Source organism: Mustela nivalis, assembly GCF_964662115.1.
Source record: "Mustela nivalis genome assembly, chromosome: 10".
Taxonomy (NCBI): domain Eukaryota; kingdom Metazoa; phylum Chordata; class Mammalia; order Carnivora; family Mustelidae; genus Mustela; species Mustela nivalis.
Genome location: NC_139029.1, coordinates 38,245,655 through 38,272,557, shown reverse-complemented (window position 1 = coordinate 38,272,557; position 26,903 = coordinate 38,245,655). Strand labels below are relative to the sequence as shown.

The window sequence follows — 26,903 nt, the reverse complement described above, 5'->3', positions numbered from 1 at the left end:
CTATGATAAGGAGAGACTTTAAAACTATTCTGAAGGAAAAACAAAGGACTAAAAAACTCCTCTATCTTACTAATTTATTTATTTACTTGCTCTTTCCAAAATGAGTTTCAAGTAATTTACATGAAGATGTGCTATTCAAATGGATTAAAAAAGAAAGAAAAGATAGAATAATCAGATAAAGGAAAATAAAACCAAAAGTAAGATTAACATTTTGACAACAGACAATCCAGCACACCCACCAAATGCATGTACAGGATTCTGTACATTTGCTCAAGATGGACCACAAAATTTGTTCTATGCTTCTCTTGGACTAAAATAATTGTCTCTAAGTTTCACTGTCTGTAACATCAGATAAAGGCCAGTCCCTCAAAAGGTGGGATTTTTCAAGCACTGAGACCTTCCAGCAATGTTTCCTATGGTTGGGTTCCCCTTCAAGAGGAAATTGTGTAATATGGTAAATACTATCCCCAAGGATATTTAATAGCTATAATAGCAAAAGCAAGTCATGTATAACAGCTTATAGTTTTATATACCTCAAAGTCCTAAGGCCAAATTTAGTAAAAGCATCTCTGCAAATTTAGTAAAAGCATCTCTGCAAAGACCCAAATAATATATTTTTTGGTAGTCCAGGTTAAAGGATAGATTTTATAGTAACTAGAGAAATACATGAACTACATATTCTTTCTTGAAATTGTTTTTTACCACCAAATTTTTAGTAAGTACAGGTTTCAGCTAAGATTTTTGACTCCCAAGTCTTTTAATCAGTATTTGCAAATATTTGTTAACCTCTTTCTATGTGCAAATCACTAAATGAGGTTCTATGGCTACTATATTGTATGCGACATAGCCCCTGCCCTCAGGGAGGTCACTGTCTAATACAGGAGGGTAGATGAATACAAAATAACTATAGGAGAAGATACTATGTGTCATAAAACCATTAAAATAGCACAGAGTATTGAAAATATTTGGGTGAGGATGATCTCTGATGAGGAATGCAAAAAGAAATTCACAGAGGGAAGAGGCTTTAAAAGACTGATGTGACTTTTATGGTTAAAGATGTAGTATAAGAACATTTTGGATGGAGTCATGAGTAAATGGATGGTTGAATGTATGGAAAAGGATAGGCATGGGCTGGGTAATATGAATAAAAAGAGAAAGGTACAAGGTTTTTTTGTGGGGTTTTTTTAAAGATTTTATTTATTCATTTGACAGACAGAGATCACAAGTAGGCAGAGAGGCAGGCAGAGAGAGAGGAAGGGAAGCAGGCTCCCCGCCAAGCAGAGAGCCTTGCTCCCAGGACCCCAAAATCTCGGCTTGAGCCGAAGGCAGAGGCTTTGACCCACCGAGCCACCCTGGCATCCCAGGTACAAGGTTTCTTCAGCGAATAACAAATGGCCAATTATAGAACCCTGTCTAATAATTAGATAATGTTAAAATGGCCAAGTTTTAGGGACTCATGGGTGAGAAAGAATAGGCACAAAGCTATTCCCTTTTGTTACTGGTTCCCTCAAAAAGAAAAGAAGAAGGTTACATGTTTGCCTATCTGGAAAAAGTTTTTCTCTTGGTGCCTCCTCAAATAGATAATGCTAAATAATTTTAAAATACCATTAAATGAGAGAAAAAAGAGCGTGGAATTAGAAGCCTTGGTACTTCCCTTTAGTTTTCTGATTTAATCTTCATAGCCATCCTATAAAACTCACTTAAGATAGTATCATCACATCACAGCAGGACTAAAAATACTATTCTAAAATTCTTATCTAACATTTGCCTAGTAAAAGCAGAATCAGAACTCCCACTGGCATTCTTTCTACCTGTTATCCCAGATGAAGATGAAGGTGGGAACATGAATAGGTTATTAAAGTGAAAAGCTGCTCCTTATAATTTGTGTTTTTATATTATATAAGTGACTTCATGTCACACCAGATAACACCACTACATGAGCCATAAAGGTAGTCATCCCTGTTGTCATCAATCATCACCATTCCTAGCTATTAAATAATTAATATGTGCTAAACTCTGTGCTGAGCACTTTACAGACATTATCTTATTGAATCTCTACAACTACATAATAAGGTAGGTGCCAATATATGAATACCTTATTATAACTATAAAGACCATATATCCAAAATTTCTTAGATAGTTTCAATTTGGAATATTCTTTTGTTGTCTACATAAACCATTAAAACAGTACTAGAAATTCTAGTTTCATGGTATCCAGTACCAATCTACGGACTGTTCTTCATATCCCAGAAGCAGTCCAAAAGTCATATATGTGAATTTTGGTTATGACTATTTGCCTTGATTTCCTTTATTCAGCAGTGAGGCTATTTGTTATAAGTGATCCATTACTCTCTAGATAGATGATTCGTTGCCAGGAGTAGAGAATGGTTGTAGAATTGGGTCAGACCAACAGTTCTCATATAGGATCTATTCTTCTCCTTTGATGATCACTTCAGTATCATGACTTTAAATAAGGTCTGTACATTGGGCTCCCGAGTTTATATCTCCAGCTCCTTCCTTTCCTTGAACTCCAGATTTGACTATCTAATTGCTAGCTCTTCATCTCCACTTAAATGTCTGATAGCACAAAACTTAACATGTCTTAAATTGAACAACTGATCTTACCCTCCCCACCCAAACTTGCTCCTCCAGCAGCCTTCCTTATCTTAGTAAGTGGAAAACCTTCTAGTTGTTTGAACCAAAAACCTTGGAATTATCCTTGACTTCTCTCTTTTATATCCATATTTAATGGGCAAATCCTATTAGTTTTACCTTCAAAATACATGCACAACTCAGATGCTACTGACTAACTCCACCATTACCACCCTCATGGAAGCCACCATTAACTCTTACCCGGATTGCTTTAGTAGTCTCCCAGCTTAACTCGATGCCTCCATTTTTGCCTTCCCTCTACGTCCTTTAGTAAGTCCTTTTTAAAAACAATTGGCACATCATGTCACTTCAAAAACCCACAATAACAAAATAAAAGATATAATCTTTGCAATGATTCTAATCAACATCTGTAAGATTTTTTAAAAAGAAATGAGGAGCCTTAGAGAGGGCATGTGATGTGATGAGCACTGGGTATTATATGCAACTAATAAATCATTGAATACTACATCAAAAACTAATGATATACTATATATTGTTATATGTTGGCTGTTGAATTTAAATTCAAAAAAGAAATAGACAAAGTGATTCTAAAATTGATACGAAAAGGCAATAGAACTAGAAAAGCCAAAACAATTTTGAAAAAGAATAAGGTTGGGGGGCGCCTGGGTGGCTCAGTGGGTCAAGCCGCTGCCTTCAGCTCAGGTCATGATCTCAGGGTCCTGGGATCGAGTCCCGCATCGGTCTCTCTGCTCAGCAGGGAGCCTGCTTCCCTCTCTCTCTCTCTGCCTGCCTCTCCATCTACTTGTGATTTCTCTCTGTCAAATAAATACATAAAATCTTGAAAAAAAAAAAAAGGAATAAGGTTGGAAGACTACTACCAGAGTTCAAGACAATATATCCAAGACAGTGTGGGAAATGGCAAAAGGATAGACCCATAGTTTAATGAGATAGAATAGTCCAGAATCAATTGCTCATATGTGTGAAAAATAGACTTACACATATGAGCAATTGATTTCAAGAAAGGTACAAAGGCAGTTTGATAAAAAAGGTTAATCCTTTCAACAAATACTGCTGCAACCTTTGAATATTCATATTAAAAAAAAATGTAGAAGTACAAAACAATTAAAGTAAAATCTCCCAGTCCATTTCTTGCATTGTATGCAAAATCTAACTCAAAATGGATCATAGACCTAAAACTATTAAAGTCCTAGAAGAAAACATAGAAAATCTTCATGAGGGTCACCTGGGTGGCTCAGTGGGTTAAAAAGCCTCTGCCTTCAGCTCAGTTCATGATCCCAGGGTCCTAGGATCGAGCCCCGTATGGGGCTCTCTGCTCCGCGGGGAGCCTGTTTCCTCCTCTCTCTCTCTGCCTGCCTCTCTGTCTACTTGTGATCTCTGTCTGTCAAATAAATAAATAAAATCTTTTAAGAAAAGAAAAAAATCTTCATGATCTTGAGTTAAGGCAAGATTTTGTAGATCTGACACCAAAAGCATAATTCATAAAATAACAAGTATCTAAACTACCCTAAATCAAAATTAATAACTTCTATGTTCAAAAGACGCTGTTAAAAAATTGAAAAGACAATCCATAGACTGAGAAAATCATGTATCTACTGTCCAGAATACATAATGAACTGTTAACATTCAATAATAAAACAGATAACCCAAATTTTTTAATGGGAAAAATATTTAAACAGAGACTTCATTGAAGAATAATAAGCATGTGAAAAGATGCTCAACATTATTAGTCATTAGGGAAATGCAAATTAAAACCACAACAGGTACACACCAATTAGATGGCTTTTTGAAAGAAAAAGCTACTGGCAGAGATGAAGAACAACTAGAACTCTTATATATTAATGAGGACAGTCATTAATGATAGCACATATATTTTGGAAAATAATTTGGCACTTTGTTTTAAAGTTAAACATACACATACCATATAACCCAACAGTCAGACTCCTAGGTATTTACACAGGTGAAATGAAAGTTAACAGTAAAATTTAGGTTCACACAAAAATCTGTTCACAAATGTTTATAGTTGCTTTATTTGTAGTCACCAAAAACTGGAAACAACTCAAGTATCAGCCTAGCTGGAGGAGTAATCAAACTGTTGTTGCTATACAATGGAATACCACTTATCAGTGAGTTAAGAATGAACTACTGATGTAGTTGACAACATGAATGAATTTCAAATGCAATACACTAAATGAAGGAAGCCATTTATATGATATTTATGACTATATTTATATAACATTCTAGAAAAGGTAAAACTGGGGACTGAAAACAGATCGGAAGTTGCCAAGGTCTAGGAATGAGAGAATTGTATGTAGGGGGCAGGAGGGGAGGTGACAGAACTGTTCTTTATCTTGATTGATGATGATGGTTATGTAAATATATCCATTTATGAAAACTCCCAGAACTGTACATTTAGAGGGATGTGTTTTATTTTATATATATTATACCTGAATTTTAAAATGGGGGAAAGAATCATTCTATGGGCAACTCAAAGCCATGTATGATTTACTCACCCTTCTCCTTTGATTGCTCTCTAACCAGCTCCATCCCCCTCTTCTCCTGATCTTTCTGCTCCAAACACAGTGGCTGTCTTGCTCTTCCTCAGTCAAGCCAGACACCAGCGCTTGGCAGTTATTGTGACTTCTGCCTGTAATACTTCTTTCTCTCTGATCTAAATGTCCATGTGACGCTCTCTCTTTTTTAGGCCTTTTCTCGCTGGCCTACATTTTTTTGCTTATTGAGATTTATAGAGTTGCTGGTTTGATTTTGTATCTACAGTGTTCACCGGTATTTTCCTATCATTTAGAACAATGCCTGGCACATAGGAGGTGCTCAGTAAGAATTCGTGGAATTAATAAGTGTTAGCTTTAGCCTATATCAAACTCTGCTTCAACCAGTGATAAACTGTTATTTGATGGGTACTCATAGAAGCCTAGAAGATAATATGTGCACGTCATGTATGTATGTATCTGTGTATGTGTGTGTATAATTTAAGTCAGTCCTTGATTTTTATTGTAAGAGATTGGTGTGAATATATATTATTTTTCCCGTTTAAAAAAATGTAATTGTGTAGAAACTGTCTTTTCTCGGTGTCTGTCTTTTTTTTTTTTTTTAAAGATTTTATTCATTTATTTGACAGAGAGAGAGATCTCAAGGAGGCAGAGAGGCAGGCAGAGAGAGAGAGAGAGAGAGAGAGAGGGAAGCAGGCTCCCTGCTGAGCAGAGAGCCCGATGCGGGACTCGATCCCGGGACCCTGAGATCATGACCTGAGCCAAAGGCAGCGGCTTAACCCACTGCGCCACCCAGGCGCCCCGGGGTCTGTCTTTACTACCAAATTTCACTTGAAAGAAGTCCCCATTTCTCATCCCCTCATATGAATGTTTTGAGTATTCGTATTTTTTAGTAAAACAACAAGTCCAAGATCAATTTTTATTTCCAACATATACTAGGTTTCCTTGCTTTGATACAAACCTAAAATAATGCAAATAAAAAATTATATTTGTTGAGCAAACCTAACTGAAGTTTAACAATGGTGTTTATACTGTGACTGCTATTCAAATGTAGGTGTCCTTTATGTCATTGTTTTATAACAGTGTTTACTTATATGAGGCCTTTGTTTTTAGCCAGTATATTTGAAACTGAGCTACTGATGTATGTTTGTTCTTTTTTGCCAGTCAAACTTGGGTATTCAGATCCCAAGGTTGCCAACTTACCTAATATCTCTTCATTGTTTTCCACATTGGGACCACTGGTGTGGGATATCTGAGGTCTGTTTCCATTCTGGGGAAAAGCCCTAGAGAGTGGGTGCATTGAGGAAGCAGATATTGTCTGCACAATGAGTGTGGTAATGAGCTACTGTTGTTTATTCTTCTGTAGTATAATTGGTTGAGTTCAGACAATAATGTAGCATCTGTTGTTATACTGTGCAGGGAAATGTCAAAATAGAAAGCAAGCAGACAGGTGGATTAAGGGGAGAACAGGAGGAGAAACCAGGAAATATCACATTAAGTTCTGATTTAAAGTAGGAGCAGAGGGATTATAATAATGATAACAACACCAACAACAACTGTCATCTGTTGAGCACAGTATTACATCATGAGGTTCCATTGCTAGGGACTCACTGAGTGCTGGCCATGTGTCATCACTTGCTAAGTATTTTATAAACATTATTGCACTTCTTTTTTTTTTAAAGATTTTATTTATTTATTTGACAGAGATCACAAGTAGATGGAGAGGCAGGCAGAGAGAGAGAGGGGGGGAAGCAGGCTACCTGTTGAGCAGAGAGCCTGATGCAGGACTCGATCCCAGGACCCTGATCATGACCTGAGCTGAAGGCAGCAGCTTAACCCACTGAGCCACCCAGGTGCCCCAACATTATTGCACTTCATACTAAAACCTTTTCGAAAAAGGTATTATCAGCCCTATTTCTTTATATGGGTTAACTGAAGTTCATAAAGATTGTCATATGCCTAATAGCCAAGATTTGAACCTCTGTCATCGCCAAAGCCTAATTCCTAGCCATACATCACATTTGATTATTTAAGTTTTTTAAACTGCAGTATTAGAAGTCAGGATAGTGATTAAGGAAGATAATTTTTAGGAAGGGGACAAAAGGACTTCTGAGATGCTTGATCAGGGTGCCACTTAAATAGGTATGTTCACTTCTGAAAATTTATCAAGTTGTACACTGTTGCACACTATCTCTATACAATGCACTTTTTCATATCCATGTTATATTTCAATAAAAACTTTAAAACAATGACAAAATACATGACTTTGGACAAAAGATAAAGCATTGTACAATATAATAATGATTCAAGTTTTGTTTAAAAAAGCTTAAAATAGATATATTTATATTAAAGTATACACAAAAATTGATGAAGAGTGTGATGATGAAAAAGTTTTAGAAAAAATGGTGGTGATAGTAATATAATATAAATGTAGTAATATAGTATATATACTATAATATAGTATATATTTTTGTGTATTTATATTAATATAAATAAATGGTGGTGATAGTAATACAACATTGTGAACGTACTTAAGGCCACTAAATTGTACACTTAAAAATGGTTAAAAAAATCAATAGATGTAAACACTCAAGTGATAGCTGTGGCTATCTCTTGATGGTGAATATGGAAATTAATTTTTTTAAGATTTTATTTATTTTTTTGAGAAGGTGGAGGGGCAGAGGGAGAGGCAGAAGCAGACTCCCCACTGAGTGGGGAGCCTGATGCAGGGCTCAATCCAGGACCTTGGGATCATGACCTGAACCAAAGGCACACACTTAACCATCTGAGCCACCCAGGCGCCCCTGAATATGGAAATTAATTGTAATGCTTTCCTTTTTTTTTTTTAATTTTTTAAAATTAATTTATTTTTTTCAGCGTAACAGTATTCATTGTTTTTGCATCACACCCAGTGCTCCATGCAATCCGTGCCCTCTCTAATACCCACCACCTGGTTCCCCCAACCTCCCACCCCCCGCCCCTTCAAAACCCTCAGATTGTTTTTCAGGGTACATAGCCTCTCATGGTTCACCTCCCCTTCCAATTTCCCTCAACTCCCTTCTCCTCTCCATCTCCCCTTGTCCTCCGTGCTATTTGTTATGCTCCACAAATAAGTGAAACCATATGATAATTGACTCTCTCTGCTTGACTTTATTTCACTCAGCATAATCTTTTCCAGTCCAGTCCATGTTGCTAGAAAAGTTGGGTATTCATCCTTTCTGATGGAGGCATAATACTCCATAGTGTATATGGGCCACATCTTCCTTATCTATTCGTCCGTTGAAGGGCATCTTGGTTCTTTCCACAGTTTGGCGACCGTGGCCATTGCTGCTATAAACATTGGGGTACATATGGCCCTTCTTTTCACTACATCTGTATCTTTGAGGTAAATACCCAGTAGTGCAATTGCAGGATCATAGGGAAGCTCTATTTTTAATTTCTTGAGGAATCTCCACACTGTTCTCCAAAGTGGCTGCACCAACTTGCATTCCCACGAACAGTGTAGGAGGGTTCCCCTTTCTCCACATCCTCTCCAACACATGTTTCCTGTCTTGTAATGCTTTTCTTCTTTATTTTTGCAATGATTATATACATTATTTTTATAATCAGGAAAAATATTTTTTAATCTCAAAGACATAGTATTTTTTAAGTTTTTATTTTAATTCCATTTAACCTATAGTATTATATTAGTTTCAAATGTACAATATAGTGATCCAGTGATTCCATACATCACCCAGTGCTCATCCTGATAAGAGCACTCCTTAATCCCCATCACCTATTTCACTCATCCCCTAGCACCTCCTCCCTGGTAACCATCAGTTTGTTCTCAATCATTACAAGTCTGTTTCTTGGTTTGTATCTTTCTCTCTCTCATTTTTCTCCTTTGCTCATTGGTTTTATTTCTTAAACTCCACAAATGTGTGAAACTATATTGTATTTGTCTTTCTCTGACTGACTTATTTCACTTAGCATTATACTGTATAGCTCCATCCATGTTGTTGCAAATGGCAGGATTTCATTCTTTTTTATGGCTGAATAATATTCCATTGTATATACCACCTCTTCTTTATCCATTCTTCAATTGATGGATACATGGACTACTTCCATATCTTGGCTATTGTAAATAATGCTTCTGTATAAACATGGGGGTAGGGTGCCTGGGTGGCTCAGCTGATTAAGTGTCTGTGTTGAGCTCTACTCATGATCCCAAGGTCCTGGGATCAAGCCCTGTGTCAGGCTATGCTCAGCAGGAAGCCTGATTCTCCCTCTCCTTCTGCTGCTTACCCTACTTGTGCTCTCACTCTCTGTCTAATAAATAAATAAAATATTTAAACTAAATAAATCAACATAGGGGTATATGTATCTCTTTGATTTAGTGTTTTTGTATTCTTTGGGTAAATACCCAGTAGTGCAATTGCTGGATTGTAGGGTAGTTCTGTTTCTAACTTTATGAGGAGCCGCCATACTGTTTTCCAGAGTGGCTGCATCAGTTTATATTCCCACCCAGCAGTGCAAGAGGGTTCCTTTTTTCCACATCCTTGCCAGTACCTGTTGTTTCTTGTGTTATTGATTTTAGCCATTTTGACAGATATAAGGTAATATCTCATTGTAATTTTGATTTGTATTTTCCTGATGGTAAGTGATAATAAGCATCTTTTCATGTGTCGGCCATCAAAGACATACTTTTAAAGAACCATGGTGTTAAAAAATAGTCAAATGAAGGGTGCCTGCTCAGTTGGTACAGTCTTTTAAGCGTCCAGCTCTTAGTTTCACCTCAGGTCTTAATCTCAGGGTCAGGAGATTGAGCCCTGCACCCAGTTCCACACTGAGCATGGAATCTGCTTGAGATTCTCTCTCCCTTGCGCTCTGCCCCTCCCGCTCACATGCTCTCCCTCTCTCTCTCTCTCTCAAATAAATAACTCTTTGAAAAAAATAGTCAAATGATACCACTTAATAGTTTTGAAAATGTACACAACTCTAATCCACAGAGGTTGTTTATCCCTACAAGCAACTCTTGGTTAGCCCTTAAAGGACATGTATGTAGAAAATTAATCTGAAAGTTGATGCTGGAGGAAGTCAAACCTCAGAGAAAGGAGTGATTAGTTCTTGGTTACTAGAGATAGAGCCCATGAGAATCAGATTCTTTTAACATTTATTTAGCACCAGCTGTGTGCTTATCACTGTACTGAACATTTCTGCATGTAATTTCAGTTAACATTTTAGTTTATTCCTTCTCTTATCAAATACATATTGAGTATCTATTTTGTGCCATGCATTACTCTTGGAATAAGAAGACATGTTTCCAGTCTTCCAGAGGCTACAAGCTAGTGGGAAAGCCAGACATTAAATAACCATGTACAGTGTAGAGAATGCTGTAATAGACATAGTACAACTGGAATTTAATTTTGATAAACACAGGCTTATCTATTCATTGGGTTATTAATATATGACAGTGCTACTAAAATAGTTTAATATTTGAAAATATTCATCTGAAACTCATTGCTGACCAAAACACCAATATTAGATAAATTTCTACTCATGCTATCCAAGGAAGAAAGGAGGGAAGGGCAAAAATAACTGGTTTAACTTCCTATTATTCTGATTTTTGGATTAAATTTCTTATGTCACCATTTCTTGGCCTCAACTTCCCCATATAAAAATGAGATTATAGGACTATTTAACCAGTGCAACCCCAAGCAAGCATTCACTGAAGCCTATTATGTATCACACACTACACTGGAAACTTCACATATGTCATATATGTGATTCCCATCTTTTATAGTTCCCTAAGTAGGTGGTATTATCCGTGCCTCAAGAAGGAAAATTACTTGAGAGTCATAGCTTTTACTATACACTGCAGAAATTCTTAGTGGGTTTTGTTTTTTTTTTTTTACAAATACTTAAGTATTACAGCCAACCAAATTATCCTGAATGACATAGAGTTACTTTCTTATTGGTACTGTTGTCTGAGCAAACATTGTTTCTCTGTTTATTTTAAATACATTTAAGGGGATAAGGGGGCAGAGGAAGAAGCAGACTCCCCACTGAGCAGGGAGCCCAATGTGGGGTCCGATCCCAGTACCCTGGGATCATGACCTGAGCCAAAGGCAGATGCTTAACTAACTGAGCCACCCAGGCGTCTCTAATTATTTTCTTCTAAGCTTTTTTCCCCACCTATTTTTTTTGTTAAGACTTATTTATTTTGCAGACAGAGATTGCAAGTAGGCAGAGAGGCAAGCAGAGAGGAGGAAGCAGGTTCCCTGCGGAGCAGAGAGCCCGATGCGGGGCTCAATCCCAGGACCCTGGGATCATGACTCGAGCCAAAGGCAGAGGCTTAACCCACTGAGCCACCCAGATGCCCCTCCCTACCTCTTTTATTGTTTTTTTCCCCCTAGTTTTTTAGTCTGATTCTTCGTTTCCCTCCCCACCAAAGTAAGGTCTACACCCAATGTGGGGCTTGAATTCATGACCCTGAGATCAAGGGTCATATGCTCTACTGACTGAGCCTGTTCTTGTTTGTTCTTTTCCAATAATATAAGAATTTTAAAGCTATGAATTTCCTCTAAACACTGCTTTGGGTGAATCCCATGATTTTCAACATGATGTGTTTCAATAATCATTGTTTTCTAGATATTCTGTATCCTTTATTTATAGTTCTTCTTGGCCCAAGAATTGTTTAGTATAATTTCTTAAATATTTTTCCCCAGTTGGAAGAGTGACACCAACTTTGAAAATTGCTGTTAAGTTTTTAGAAAACAGAAATCCAATTTCTCTCACTCATGTTACATGATTATAATAGTTGTAGATTTGGATGCGTGTGTGGTTCAGTCATTTAAGCCTCCAACTCTTGATTTCAGCTCAAGTCGTGATCTCAGAGTCATGGGATCAAGCCCCATATCAGGTTCTGTGCTCAGCACAGAGTCTGCTTGTCCCTCTCCCTCTGCTCCTACCCCTGCTTATGCTTGTTCTCTCTCTCTTTCTCTTTCTCAAATAAATAAGTAAATTTTAAAAAATAGTTGTAGATCAACTGAGGGAATATTTTGTTTTTCTGTTGATGACAAATTGGGAACATGAAAATGTCAAAGTAACCAGGCAAGAATATAACTGAGAATGAGCATGCCAATACCAGACTTACTTACCTAAGGAGCCTCTTGAGGTACTGGAAACAAAAAGGTTTTCATGAGTTTCTGCCATAGATTCCTACATCAGAGACCTTCTAACTTCTAGTGGAGTATTCAATGGAATGTATCATGAATGTGAAATTATGCAATATTATAGGTCGAGAACTAGGAACTCTAGCCATGAGATCTCTCAACAGTATACTCCACCTATTTGAGGTATTCTTACCTGTGAAATGAAGGTTTGGGCCATCTCTAGATCCAGAAATCTGGATTTGACCAAATCCCATAGCAAGTTAGTGACAAGGCTGGAACTAGGACTATGTTCTCCTACCTCCAATAAACCTGATATTTTAATTTCTCTCCATTCCATTCCACCACTTCTTTTTATTGTAGCAACATATATATCTATAACAGAAATTTGCCTTTGTAACTATTTTTAAGTGTACAATTCAGGGGCATTAATTATATTCATAATGTCATGCAGCCATCACCACGATTTCCAAAGTTTTTCATCACCCCAAGTGAATCTCTCCACTCCATTTTGATGTTAATAAAATATTTAGTATTCTACAAACTCTTTAGTTATTTTGACTTGGAAAATGTATGTTTTTCAAATACATTATTTACATGTCTGTCTTTTGTAAAGGTTTCTAATAGCCTTAATTCATACACTAGAAAGGAAGCAGTTGGGTATTTGATACTTCTTTCCTAAATCACAAACAACTGAGCGCTTCAGTAAAAACAATTAAATTACATTTCTTTCCTATATGATTATCTATCATTTTAATAATACATGTCATCAAGGTGGGACTTATTTTAATTAATTGCTTATTGAGCTAATATTAAGAATATGAAAAACATGATTCTATTATCAAGCATCAGGCTCGGTTAATAAATGGACTCAATGAGCTAATACAAAGCAGCAGCTTTCTTCTTGGCTCTCCCTTCCCCCACTTCCCACAGTCCTATCATACACTTTGACACCTGGTTTTTGCCTTCTTTAGGCCATCCGGCTCTCCTTAGAGCAGGCCCTGCCTCCAGAGCCAAAGGAAGAAAATGCTGAACCCGTGAGCAAACTGCGGATTCGGACCCCCAGTGGAGAGTTCCTTGAGCGGCGGTTCCTGGCCAGCAATAAGCTCCAGATTGTCTTTGATTTTGTAGCTTCCAAAGGATATCCATGGGATGAGTTCAAGTTGCTGAGTACCTTTCCTAGAAGAGACGTAAGTTCATATGCCGGTTTTAGGAAATGTGTCCAGTGGGAGATATCCCATTATTAGGGCTGGACAACGTAGCCCAAGAAAATTCCCATGGTACAGCCTACTACAAGATCACACACCTAGGAGTATTTTGTTTTGCACACCATTTTCTCCTCGGCCTTCAGAGAAGGTATGTACCCAGGCCGACAGACTTGTGCCCAGGAGCCTATAGAAGAAATTAGGTTCTAGGTCTTTCTTCCTTCCTAGCTGTTTCCCCTATTCCAGCATCCATATAAGCTCTCCCAAGACCTCATCTCTATACACCTCAGAGTAGATCTGAGAATTATGTGCTTAACAGCTTAACAGTTCAGTTAGGGTCAGTGATTACTAAGTCATGCTAAACCAAGAGTATTTTGTGATTTGATAGTTCTTACTATCCTGGAAAGTCATAGAGGGTGACCTATATTCACTGTATTTCTGTATTTCAGCAAGGTATTTGATGGTCTCTAATAGTGTCCTGGGGCAAAGTAGAAAGATGTAAATCTATAGTTAGGTAGTTTCATTGCTGATTAAATGATGGTATCCAAAAAGTGTTGACTAAGTGATTATCCTCTCCCTAGAGGAAACCAAGAGGTTCTGTATTTAATCCTTTATTACTCACCATGCTTATTGGACCTTATATGAAGACTTTATCAGATTTATGGATTATGAAAAATAAGATTCATGAAAACCTTAAAGTACTGAAACAATAAACAAAAATGAACCTATAGGAATTTTACAGAAATATTTAGAGATAGAAAGAGAGAGATTCCCATATTAGATTTAGAGAATTACTCACATTTGGGATGGAAAGACCACACATTATCAGAGATTATGTTTGAATTGAGCTGAAAATACATTATTGTGTTGTGGCTGCTAACAAAACAGGTATAATCCCAACAAGAAGATAACTTAATGGTTCTATTCAACTATGTACTAAGATAAATTTGCCCACAAAGAGGCCTTAGACTCCATGCTAACACCTGAAGAAAAGAAGAGTGTGTCCACAGCAGGGCTAATGGGAAGATGAGGGAACTGGGAATCATATCATTTGAAGAACATTTCCTCTAAAGATGGAAAAGCCATGGGATACTTGATTGTTGTCTTCAGCTACTTGAAGGCCTTCCATGAAAAAGAGGGATCTTACTTTGTGAGTTTCTAAGGACAGAGAACTGAGACCAATGATTTGAAAGTTACAGGAGGCAATTTTGGCCCAATATAAGAAAGTATTTTCTAAGGAGGGAATGAATATCTTGTGTTGTGAAGTAGTGGTTTTCCTGTCATTGGACATAACCAATGACAGGAAAATGCTGATCCCTTTTCAGCAATATGGGACTTATATAGAGAAGGATTCATTCCCAGTGTTCCTACTTTAAGAGGGATGGAGCTTAGACTAGCTTACCTCTAAGATACACAGTAAATATTAATATTCTGTGATTCCATTTTGATCTAATAATTATGAGATCTACTAACTTAGACTTCATCTAAAACACAAAACCAAGAATTTGATTAAGGTTCATCTTAGTCCCTCACAGTGGCTGTCAGATTTGCAGAGCAGAGACAGAAACCGGCAGTATATGTCTAGCCCTACCACTCAGCCACAAAATTCCTAGGTGGGATGAGGATCCTACTACTTATGTCTAAGCCAAGGAAACTAGAATGGACCAGAGGTGCTGCCATTGGCTCCTCTCTCGCTAGCCCCACCTACTGCGCCAAGCTCTTCCTCTTTGTTCATATATAACACACAGAGACATGTCCAGGGAACACACGTGTGTACATGCTTTGTGTACTGCATAGCCAGGTAAGAAACTAATTCTGACACTGAAGTTAAACTATAAATGTATAACTACTTAGCAAAGAGCACCAACAAAGGGTTCAATATCACCCTGGTTCTCCTACTTACTGTTCTGTGATGAATCTATGATGAACATCTCTCTTAAAGAACTTATAAAATTTAGGAGCTAACTTAGTTAACTTAGTCTCTCCCAATTCTTGGTTTGTTTGTTTGTTAAATTTAAGTATAATTAACATATAACTTTATATTGGTTTCAAGTGTACAACCTAATTCAATATTTGTGAACACTGCAAAATGATTGCTACAATAAGTCTAGCTAATATCCTTTGTCATATGTAGTTATAAATTTTTTTTCTCTTGTGAAAAAAAATCAGAAGTTCTTGAGAACTTCTAAGATCACAACCCTTGGTTTTAAGGCTCTCTCACTCGGCTTCTGGGCCTTTCATTTGGAAATGAAAGTACTAGAAGTGATGGAATCTAAGGGACTTTGTTGGCTTTTATAATTAAACTTCATTTTCTTTTAAATTAATTTTTAAACCTGATTACTGGAGGTAGGGTGAGGGGAACAAGCTCTAAAGAAGCTGGATTTTATGGTCAGTATTAATGATCTCTTCCCACAAGGTAGAAATGTAGGCTATAAGTTGCTGCCACAAATAAATAAGGGAACTGTGAAGTGAAATGCAGAAGGCTCTTGGGCCTGCTTCCTGCCCACCTAAAGTTCTACCGACCCAACACTCAGCCTTTTCAGTGCAGACTGTGTTCACTGTGAATTTGCCCTAAATGGAGGGTCAGTGACCTAGTCTTAGAGAAAATGCACTCTTGATTTAAATCTCAATCATTGGGACGCCTGGGTGGCTCAGTTGGTTAAGCAACTGCCTTCAGCTCAGGTCATGATCCCAGCGTCCTGGGATCGAGTCCCACATCGGGCTCCTTGCTCCGCAGGGAGCCTGCTTCTCCCTCTGACTCTGCCTTCCACTTTGTCTGCCTGTGCTCGCTCTCGCTCGCTCTCTCTCTGACAAATAAATAAATAAAATCTTTAAAAAAAAAATAAATAAATCTCAATCATTCACCCTTTACTCTGCTGAAGAACACTATTCAATCCAGTTAACAGTCTCTTCTCCAAGTGTCCCTTTCATCCCTATCCTGTTTCTACTTTAAGGCCAGTTTAGATCATGTTTGTCCCAGTTTCCTAGAGGAAAAGTCTAACCAGAGGCTTGATTCTCTAGGAAGAATCAAAAGCTTCCTGATATCCATTACAGATCCATTTTATGGTCCTTGGTCAACCTGATTTTATCTGCGCTGAGTTATTTTTCTAAAGTCCCATTCTGATCATTCCCTTTCTTGTTTAAAAACTCGTAATAGTTCCTTATAACCTTAGGATAAGGATAGACCGCTGAGAATGTTTTCAAAAACTCTTCACAATCTGATCCATACCTCCCTTTCCCACTTTAAGTTCTGCCTCTCATTACATATTTCTATCACCAGGAGAAAAGAGATTGTTCACTATTCATGGAAGACACAAGAGACTCTCATGCCTCTGTGCTCTGGAACTGTGTTCTCTCATCCTTGAATATCCACCCTCCCCACTTTTCCTGGCCTGTTTGACCTCATCTTTTAATGACTAGCTCAAATGTCATCCTCTTTCAGAAGCCCTCCCCTTCTCCCAAGCTCCTCACCTAAGTACCCATTGCAGTTTGTATATTCCTCTCTCATAGCAGTCCTGTTCTAAATTTTTTTTTACAAAGGCTGGCCATATTATGTTCATGTCTACCTCCCCTGAAGTTCCCAGCTTGGTACCTCACACATAAGCATTTAGTTACTGTTTTCAAATGGTAATGCTCTCCAGTCTGACCTAAATCCCTGATTCCAGAGTGACCTAGGGAAACTGTTCCAAATGAGGAAAGAAGCCCTAGGCCCACCCAGATTCTAGACCCAGACCTAAAGCCCACCCAGGATTCCTTAGACCTCCTAGAGCCAGGGGTAGGGTGAGAGTTAATGGCCCTTCATCCTTGTCTGAATACTCTTTCAAGTCAAATGACTAGTGTTTTTGCAAGGCTATTCTGTAACAGCCATCTGTGTCTGCAAGGATTAGGATCTAATTTGCAAAAGTCATCTTAAATTACAACCAAACTAAAGACTGTTAAAAGGCACATCTTAAGACCTTGCCTCTTTAATAACAAATAACAAGACTTAACTCCGGGAGTCTTATTGTGTCTTCAACCTTTTCTCAAAGCAGAGACTGATTTCTCAGCATAGGACATAGTAAACATTCTTCTGCACCCCCACCCCCAATCAAAACAATACTTCATGTTAAGATTTTCCAGCTGTCCAACTATTTACTAAATGTCTGTTGGGTATACCACTGAACTGAGCACTGTAGGATGACCAGAATAGAAGCAGACACAGACCTTCCTCAGAAAAGCTGATTGTCAAGGTGCTGGGAACATTGAGTTACTTGATTTTTGTTGTTTTGCTGTCTGTTTTGCTAATAACAGTTACCAAGAGAAGTAATGTTCACTACCAGAGCTTTGGCCATTTTTTGAAGCAAAGATTTGATTTATTTGAGAGAGAGCGCTTGCACACAAGCAGGGGGAGAGGGGCAGAGAGAAAAGGAGAAGCAGACTCCCCACTGAATATGGAGCCTGATGTGGGGCTTGTTCCTGGAACTCTGGGATTATGACCTGAGCCAAAGGCAGATGCTTAACCAACTGAACCACCCTGGTGCTCCAAGCTTTGGCCATTAAGCTCTACCTCTTGGATATGTTAGAGCCATGTGAACATCAGTGGCCCATTTGCCCACTTGGGCATTGAGAGGTAGTTGGTATTGAAGTAGTTGAGTCCTTAAGTTGAGGAATGATCCTGACCCCTACTACTACTCCCCACTGCCTCTGAGTCAGAGCAAGGGGCCCCTGCCAGCTTCTTGGTTCCCCTTTGGACCTACTGGGCACTGGCCCAGTGCCATTCAGTCCGTGTGAGGTTGTTAATAACTTACCCCAACCTTCCTTTTCCCTTTTCCCTTCTTCTTTCCCACCCCTCCCCTTCTTTCTAGTCCCATTTTATCCTTTTTATTCACTTCCCTTCTTTCTACTCTTCCCTCCTTCTTATCTTTTTATCCTACAACTCTTTCCCCTTTCCTATGTTTTCCTTCTTTTGCCTACTCCTATGCACATCACTCAGAGAAGCTCTACCTGCAACTGGAAGGTGTGGTGTTCTGTTTATAACATGAATGGGGAGTACTGGGGAAGGAGGATGGTAATGGCAGATTAGCCTTAGAACCAGTGAGTACCCTGTGTGTCTTGTCACTTATGTGTAATCACACAGCCCTCATTCTTCCCACGAGAATATTTCTTCCTCCAGATCTGTAGATGTGAACCCCCAAGAAGACAAACATGTATGCATTCCAAAATACAATATCAGACATTTTTTATTCTAAAAGTAATGAATATATTTGTATTTTTCTCCTGCTTTCTAATCCCTGCCCCATAATGATAGCTTATCATTTTTTTCTTTCTCCATCTATGTTTAAAGGAAATGTATAAACAAGCTTCCAGCAGGGTTTTTCAGAGTGAAAGGCCCTCCTTAAGTGTTTGTTTAAATTAACTGGGGGGAAAGCCTTACAAATTTAGAGTATGTGGATTCCTTCCTCTGTCACCCATCCACCTTTATTACATTAAGCACTAAGATCAGCAGTGGGAACATAGTGGTGAGAAAAGTGACATAGTTCTTACCCTTGTAGAACTTAGAGTCTGTATCCACAAACTACTGTTGGATGATGTTTGACTTTATCGATAACACAAGGATATCCAATTTGCCTCATAAGGAAAGATAAGTAGTTCAATTTGCATTTCATTCATGTATTTGTTCTTCCATATGGCAGAACATTTGCTGAGCAGCCACTCTGCCAAACTCCATGTAACGCTAATGATACAGAAATAAAAGAAATTGTTACTGACCTTGAAGAGTTCACATTCTAGTGAAAACACATTTAAAGCAAATTACATTACAAATTATACCCATAGTTGGAAGGACAGGTAATTTTAGCCTGCAGTGGTAAGGGAAGGCATTACAAAGGAAATGAATTTGACCTGAGCCTTGCACAGAGAGATCCTGGGTAAGTGGAAACAGAATAACATAGTTAAAAATAAAACTTTTGGTTGTAGTTAGACCTATATCTGAATCCCACTCCATCAGTTACCTGCTGTATGACATTGGGCAACTTACTTGGCCATGCTGAATGTTTATTTCTTCACCTTTCTTTCTTTGAAAGGAAAATAGTAATACCTAGCTCAGAGTTATGTTAAGAAATAAGTGAAGGGCGCCGGGGTGGCTCAGTGGGTTAAAGCCTCTGCCTTAGGCTCAGATCATGGTCTCAGGGTCCTGGGATCGAGCCCCGCGTCGTGCTCTCCACTCAGCGGGGAGCCTGCTTCCTCCTCTCTCTCTCTCTCAGCCTGCCTCTCTGACTACTTCTGATCTGTCAAATAAATAATAAAAAAAGAAAGAAGTGAATATAAACTACTACCACATAGTGAGCAGTATCTGTTATAATTGTCTTAAGTGGAGAGGTAGGAGAGGCTTATAGCTAAAGAAAGCATGATAACAGTGAATTCTTTCTTTAGAGCAATGATGGATATTTAGTTAAAAAAATACCCAAATGTTCTAAACCAGACAAAATAATGTATCATTAGAATCATTAATATATTTAAAAGGAGTCTCTGAGATATCAAGGCCAATGCTGTCATTTTACAGATGCAAGAATAAAAGCATGATAAAATGATACACTTTACTTATGTCACATGATAATAGCAGAGCCAACACTAAAACCCAAGTTTTCTTATGGCCAGTGCTTTTTAAGATCACTGGCTCCTTTTAAAACTCTGCTAATAGATTACAAAGCTCCCCTTTAAAATTAGAGTAGAAAATAAATAAATAAAATAAGAGCAGTAGGACAATAAAGCTAGAAAATCAACATTAGAGACCATGTGATAAAGGCAATAAATTGCAGCTCCAAGCACCAATTTTTTTTTAAGATTTTTATTTATTTATTTAACAGAAAGAGATCACAAGTAGGCAGAGAGTCAGGCAAAGAGAGAGAGGGAAGCAGGCTCCCCGCTGAGCAGAGAGCCCGATGCGGAGCTTGGTCGTAGGACCCTGGGACCATGACCTGAGCCGAAGGCAGAGGCTTTAACCCACTGAGCCACCCAGGCGCCCCCAAGCACCAATTTTTGAAATATTCTACATTTCAATGACTTTCGTATGTTAATGCCTCTAATATTGCAGTGGGATTGATTTTCAATTTATATTAGACTGATTAAAAGAAAGAAAGAAAGATCCAGAAGGAAAAACTTTAATACCATTGAACTATCTATATCTCAAAAGCTTTGTTTTTAAGAGAAAGCAAGATGAGGCATATAATCAGTGAGATATGTGTTAAAAGTTACCACTGCTGAGCTTGCTCCATTCCCTCCAGCTTTTTTTTTTTCTCCAGGTATTTTAATATCACTATATCTAATTATATGAGGTTTTCCAATATCCTGAAATGATCAAGATTTAGAGAATAAGAACAATGATTGTGGAATGGAACACAACTAATATCTAGTCGGTCACAATATCAGTCTGCCTCTAAACTCTCAAATTTGTTCTTTTCCTCTCCTTCCTGACTGTCCCCACTACTCAAATCTTCATAGCTGGATTAAATCTATGGCTTTCTTCCCCTTGACTCCAGTCTTGTGTACCCCACCTCCTATCAATCCTACTTACTGACTCTCGAGTTATTTTTCTGAAACATAGATTTGATGATATCTTATCTCCTTCCTGCTTAAAAGGCATCAGTGGTTCTAGTGGGCAACAGTCCAAACTCTTTACCAAAGCATACACAATCTCACCTATGTCCTCTTCTTCTCAGTTCTTCTCCCTCCCATTACTTCCCCACCACATGCATCTCGCCATTAAGCCACAAAAAAATGCTTGACTGGAAGAAACCAAGAGATTGTACCCAGGTGCAAAATGCATTTACAGAGTAATCTCAGTCCTTTTCTTGTCAGCTTGGAGAGGTAGCAAGGCAGGTGGTATTAGTGTCAGTCAACAGGTGGCGAAAGTGAGGGCCTGAGGTGGCATGGCTTGGTTGAGAGCATACATGCCGTTCATGACGATGGAGGACTAGAGCCCAAGACTCTCAGTTGCTTTATTTTCAAAAATGATACTATAAGGAAAGATGTCTCTAGAGTATTTTGACCACAGGACACTTGACTTTATAGGTAGAAGTCATCTAGTAAACTGTTTACATAATATTTACAACAAAAGAAACAAGGTAACAAAAGATTTAAAAGAATAATTTAGCTACTTAAATAGGTCTTAAAAACTCTCATCTGGTATATTAGCAGTCTAATTAAAGGGGGAAAATACTCCTTCTAGGAAGGGTGATTTATATTTCTTCAGGTTATTTGTTTTCTTTAAGAAATATATAATTTTCTGGGTGCCTGGGTGGCTCAGGGGTCCTGGGATCAAGTCCCGCATTCGGCTCTCTGCTCGGCAGGGAGCCTGCTTCCCTCTCTCTCTCTCTCTCTCTCTGCCTGCCTCTCTGCCTACTTGTGATCTCTCTCTGTCAAATAAATAAGTAGATAAAATCTTAAAAAAAAAAAAAAGAAAGAAATATATAATTTTCTATTCTGGAACACTGAAAAGAAATTAAAAAAAAAAAGGCTACCTGAGTTGGGTGCGGGGGGTATATAATTTTCTAAATTATAAGTTTTAGTAATGAAATAAGCATCCTATGCCTTAACAATGCCTTAAACACTGAATCAAACTGGAAACTCGCGGTTTTTAAGTGTCTCTATTGTTGAAATAATTGAGGAGATGGAATAGAGGGAAGGCAGTGATATAGAGGTGGAACATTGGACTGGCAATCCAAAAGGTTAGCTGGGCAACCTTGGACAAGGCAATCTCAGTTTTCTCCCCTATAAATTAGAAGCAATAAATAAGGCAATGTATATAAAAGTGTTTTGTAAACTGTCTACACATGAAAAGTAACGATGATCATTAGCCAAACATTCAGAATAAAATTTTTTTAATAATAGTATTTATTAAGGCACTATTCTCAGTGCCATATACGTGTTATCTCATTTAATCCTAAAAACATAGAGGAAGGGAAGGAGAAATAAAATAAGATGAAAATAGAGAGGGAGACAAAGTATAAGAGGCTCTTAACTCTAGGAAACAAATTGGGGGTTGCTGGAGGGGAGGTGGGTGGAGTAATGGGTAACTGGGTGATGGCATTAAGGAGGACACTTGATGTAATCAGCACTGGGTATTATATGCAACTGATGAACCACTAAATTCTACCTCTGAAATTAATCATATAGTATATGTTAACTGAACTGAATTTAAATAAGGAAAAGAAAAGAAAAGAAAACAAACAAAAACTATTATGAAGGTAAATATTCATCCTGTCATCACTGAGATGAGGAAACTCAGGCACAAAAGAGGTTAAATAACCTGCCCATTGTCATAGTAAATATCAGAGCCAGAAACAAACCTAAGTGTGTGACTTTGGAGCTGTACTCCTAATTCCTATGCCATCATGCTTCCTGATTTATTCCAAGGAAGGATTAAATTAGTGAGGTAATTTATCATCTAGAAAAATACTTTAAATGTACAAATGAAGCCCAGGTTTTTTGTGGTTTTTTTTTGAAGCTCAGTTTTATACATTTGTAAAAATTTCGTCTTCTGATTTCTTCGTATTGTCTTTATAATTCCTATTACAGAGGCTCAGCCAGGTGTAGGTAAAGTATACACTTAGTTGTATTTCACACTCTGTTTACCAACAAACTTTTTATTTTTCGAGGCACTGTGCTAAATGCCAAAGAATAAGGCATGATCCTTGCCTTTGAGAGTACCCTGGCTTCTCATACAAAAAATAATCATCATAATGCAGTTCATGCAGTGGGTTCTAAGAATAGTCAGACAGAAAGGGCACTAGAAGTCAAAATTGATTAAGATTACTGCTGACCTGGGTGATCAAGAAGTGCTTTGTATAAGAGGTAGCAGATGAACCGAATTTTGAGATGGATAGGATTTTTACTGGACTGATAAGGGGAGAACATTCTCTAGCAGCTAGGACAGCTTGAAGAAAGAAGCTAATGGTAGAAAGCACAAGGCATGGCTAGAGTACAGACTAGATTACTTGAAAAATGGGACTTGTAAAGTTCTAGGAACAGGAACTGTATGAAACCTAAACTACTAGGCAAGGGAGCTTGGCTTTATTTCATGTAAATTTGTTGAGCAAAGTAATGACATGGCCACATGGTTATCATCAAAGTAGGATTACCCATACGTTATCTCATATTTTAAAAATTCACATTGCCTAGCACATTGTGGGTACTCAAGAGGTGTCAGTCTTCTGATCTCTTTCCTTACTGGTCTTATTATCTAGGTGATCTCATTCAGTCTTGTGGCTTTAAATGTCATATATACAGTTATAACTCCAAAAGTGTGTATCTTCAGCCCAGGCTCTCCCCTGAACTCTAGATATTTTTACACACAACTGGCTATTCAGCATTCCCACCTTATGTCTAATTGACATTTCAAATTAAACATAGTCAAAACTAGGGGCTGCTGAGTGGCTCCATTGTTAAGTGTCTGCCTTTGGCTCAGGTCATGATCCCAGGGACCTAGGATCAAGCCCTGTGTCAGGCTTCCTCCTTAGTGGGAAACCGGCTTCTCCCTCTGCCGCTCCCCCTGCTTTTGTCCTTGCTCTCTCTCTCTCTCACTCTCTATCAAATAAATAAAATCTTTTTTAAAAATAAAATAAACATAATCAGAACTAAACTCCTGATTCCTACCTATCCCCAAACCTGTTCCTCTCATATTCTTCCTCATTAAATGGCAAATTCAACTTATTAAATGGCAAATTCGTTCCTTTTTGTTTTTAAGCAGGACATTATTATATTTGAACACACAACTTCTGTACAGGCAAAACATCACAGTAAAACGGTGGTGAGAACACATGGTATGTAATCTGCAATGCATGGCAAATGGTTAATATCCTTAGTCATAAATGATCTCTTAGAAACCAGTACAAAAACACTAATATTCTGAAGGAAATGGAAAAGAAAACACAGAGGAAAATGAAATAACAAGTGACTAGTAAGGTGTAAGGACATAGGAAGATGACTGAACTGAACACTAAGAAAAGAAAAGCCATTTTTTTGTAATACCAAATTGTCAAGGATTAAAACATTGAAATGTAATGTTCATACTGCTTAAGAAAACAGATGTCTTATAAACAAACACTGGGAGACAAGATTGATGAGGACAGTCTATACCATTTGGGGAAAATTTCTACTTTTGACTCAGAATATAAATTTTGGATATACTTTTCTATATAAGAAGTAAAAATATTATCCTTGACAAATTTCTGTGCCTTTTGAAACCTGGAAAAAGATAATTTTTTGTCAATCAATTTTAAATTTCCCCTGTAATAAGTGAAAATTATCAATGTTTTTCAGACCAGAAACCTTAGAGTTATTGCTGACTCCTCTTTCATTTCTCCATTCGACTCATAAGCAAATTCTGTTGGTTTTACATTCAAAATATATTCTAAATCTTCTTACTGCCTCCACAACTAACCCTAGGCCAACCTACATTAATCTCTTGGCCAGATTATTGTAGTGGTATCTTAACTGGCCGCTCGGCCTCCACCCAAGCAACTCCCCTACCCCTTCTGAAAAACAGAGATGCAGTTTCCTTTTCTGAAAAACAGAGAGACTTTAAAAATATATATGTAAAGGCAAATCATATGACTTCTCAAAACCCTATCATGGTTCCCCATCTAATTCCAAGCTTTTAAAAGGCCCTCCCTGATAAGACTACCTGGTATTTTTCTGACTCCCCTCAATCTTTTCCAGTCACCTTGGCATCCTTGCTATTTGTGAAATACAACAAAACATTTTCTTATTTCAAGGCCTTACATGTGCACTTTCTCCCTTAGAAATGGGCATTGGTCATGCCCTTTAAGTCTCTGCTCAAATGTTGCCTTTTCATTGAGGCCTTTTCTGACCAACCCATGTAAAATCAGTCTTCATTCCCTCCTTTCAGCTCCCATATTTCTAACTGTCAACCCTTAGGCTGTCTACCATTTTTTAAGCTCCCACTGTGGATTAAGCAGTTATGCTATGCACTTTACAGGCATCACCTAATTGAATCCTTACAACCAGCTTATGAAATTGGTATTATCTTTACTTTATAGTTTAAAAAATGAAAGGCACAAAGCAGCAGATTTCAAACCCATGTCCAAAATGTACTCTATCAGGCAAATATTATTCCCATTTTACAGATACAGAACTGAAGCTTATAAGTTAAATGTTTTGTCCAAGAACACATAACCAGGAAGTAGAGATTAAATATGACGGTGTTCATTCTTCCATTATTTCTCACTGTTAGCCTGGAAAGATAAATTGACATGAAGAAAGACTGAATCCAGAAAAATAGTCAAGGGACATTGCAGTACTTAAAATGAGATTGATGAAAATGCAGCCAAGCAGGGGAAGATTAGAGAGATGCTTATACATGGTCTACTAATGCCCGGACTAAGTATTTTGATAAATGGTTCCATAGTTTCTCCTATTGCATCTATACTTGGAGTCAAAAGGACCTTGGTTCTAATGCTGGCACTTCCGTTTATTTGCTGAGTTACATTGAGTACATTATTTCTCTTTGCTATGAGTTACTTCATCTTTCAAGTGAGGATAATGTCATGTGTCCTCACTAATATATTGTGATGATAAGATTGAAAGTGATAATGAAAACACTTGGTAAACGGCAGAGGCCCATGCTGCTTGATTTGGTAATGCTGAGTTCCTTTTATCCATTTCCAGCAAGTCACTGCTTTTGCCCTGTTCCTAACCTTTAAAAATAAGTTTTGACACACGTTCCTAATTCCTAATATGAGGGTGACCTGCATGTTGTCACTTGTGTTATAACAAACTCTTCCTTGGAAGGAAGTCCGCTATTTATTGCAGTCTCCCTAGTGTAAGAAAAATGTGTACCAAGTATTGGCAGTCATGACAGGGAGAGAGCACAGGGATAAAAACAACTGATTATCAGGTGGACGTTAGGCGAGGCACACAACCTCTCTAAACTTGCTCCATTGTACAAGGCAGATAATAATAGATATGCATGAGGTGGTTGTAGAGTTAAGAGAGGTGATTTGAGGGAAAGGACACAACACATGGTGCTTAGGGCATGTGATGCTTTAAAATGTGTAGACCTAGGGACACCTGGGTGGCTCATTCAGTTAAGCCTCTGCCTTCGGCTCAGGCCACAATCCCAGGGTTCTGGAATCGAGTCCCACATTGGGCTCCTTGCTCAGCGGGAAGCCTGCTTCTCCCTCTACCTGCCGCTTCCCCTGCTTGTGCTCTCTCTCTGTCTCTCCCTCTCTCTCTCTGACAAATAAATAAATCTTTAAAAATAAATAAATAAAATAAAATGTGTAGACCTGTGCTTGGAAGAAATAATATGGCTCACTGGCTGGGCATGCCCCTACACTGTGTGTAGGATGAAACCATATCATCTCACTTCAGCATATTTTCCTTTAAGGGAGCATATTCTCTCCTCC

At 38.0% G+C, this 26,903-nt stretch overlaps 1 protein-coding gene across 1 annotated transcript in view; it reads left to right on the top strand.

Annotated features, from left to right (window-relative positions):
- FAF1 (Fas associated factor 1) overlaps positions 1-26,903 on the top strand; it is a 481,294-nt gene that overhangs the window by 426,657 nt on the left and 27,734 nt on the right. Inside the window, exon 18 of the mRNA XM_082688355.1 lies at positions 13,267-13,482. Coding sequence (XP_082544481.1) covers positions 13,267-13,482 — 216 coding nt within the window. The remainder of the gene's footprint in view (positions 1-13,266; positions 13,483-26,903) is intronic.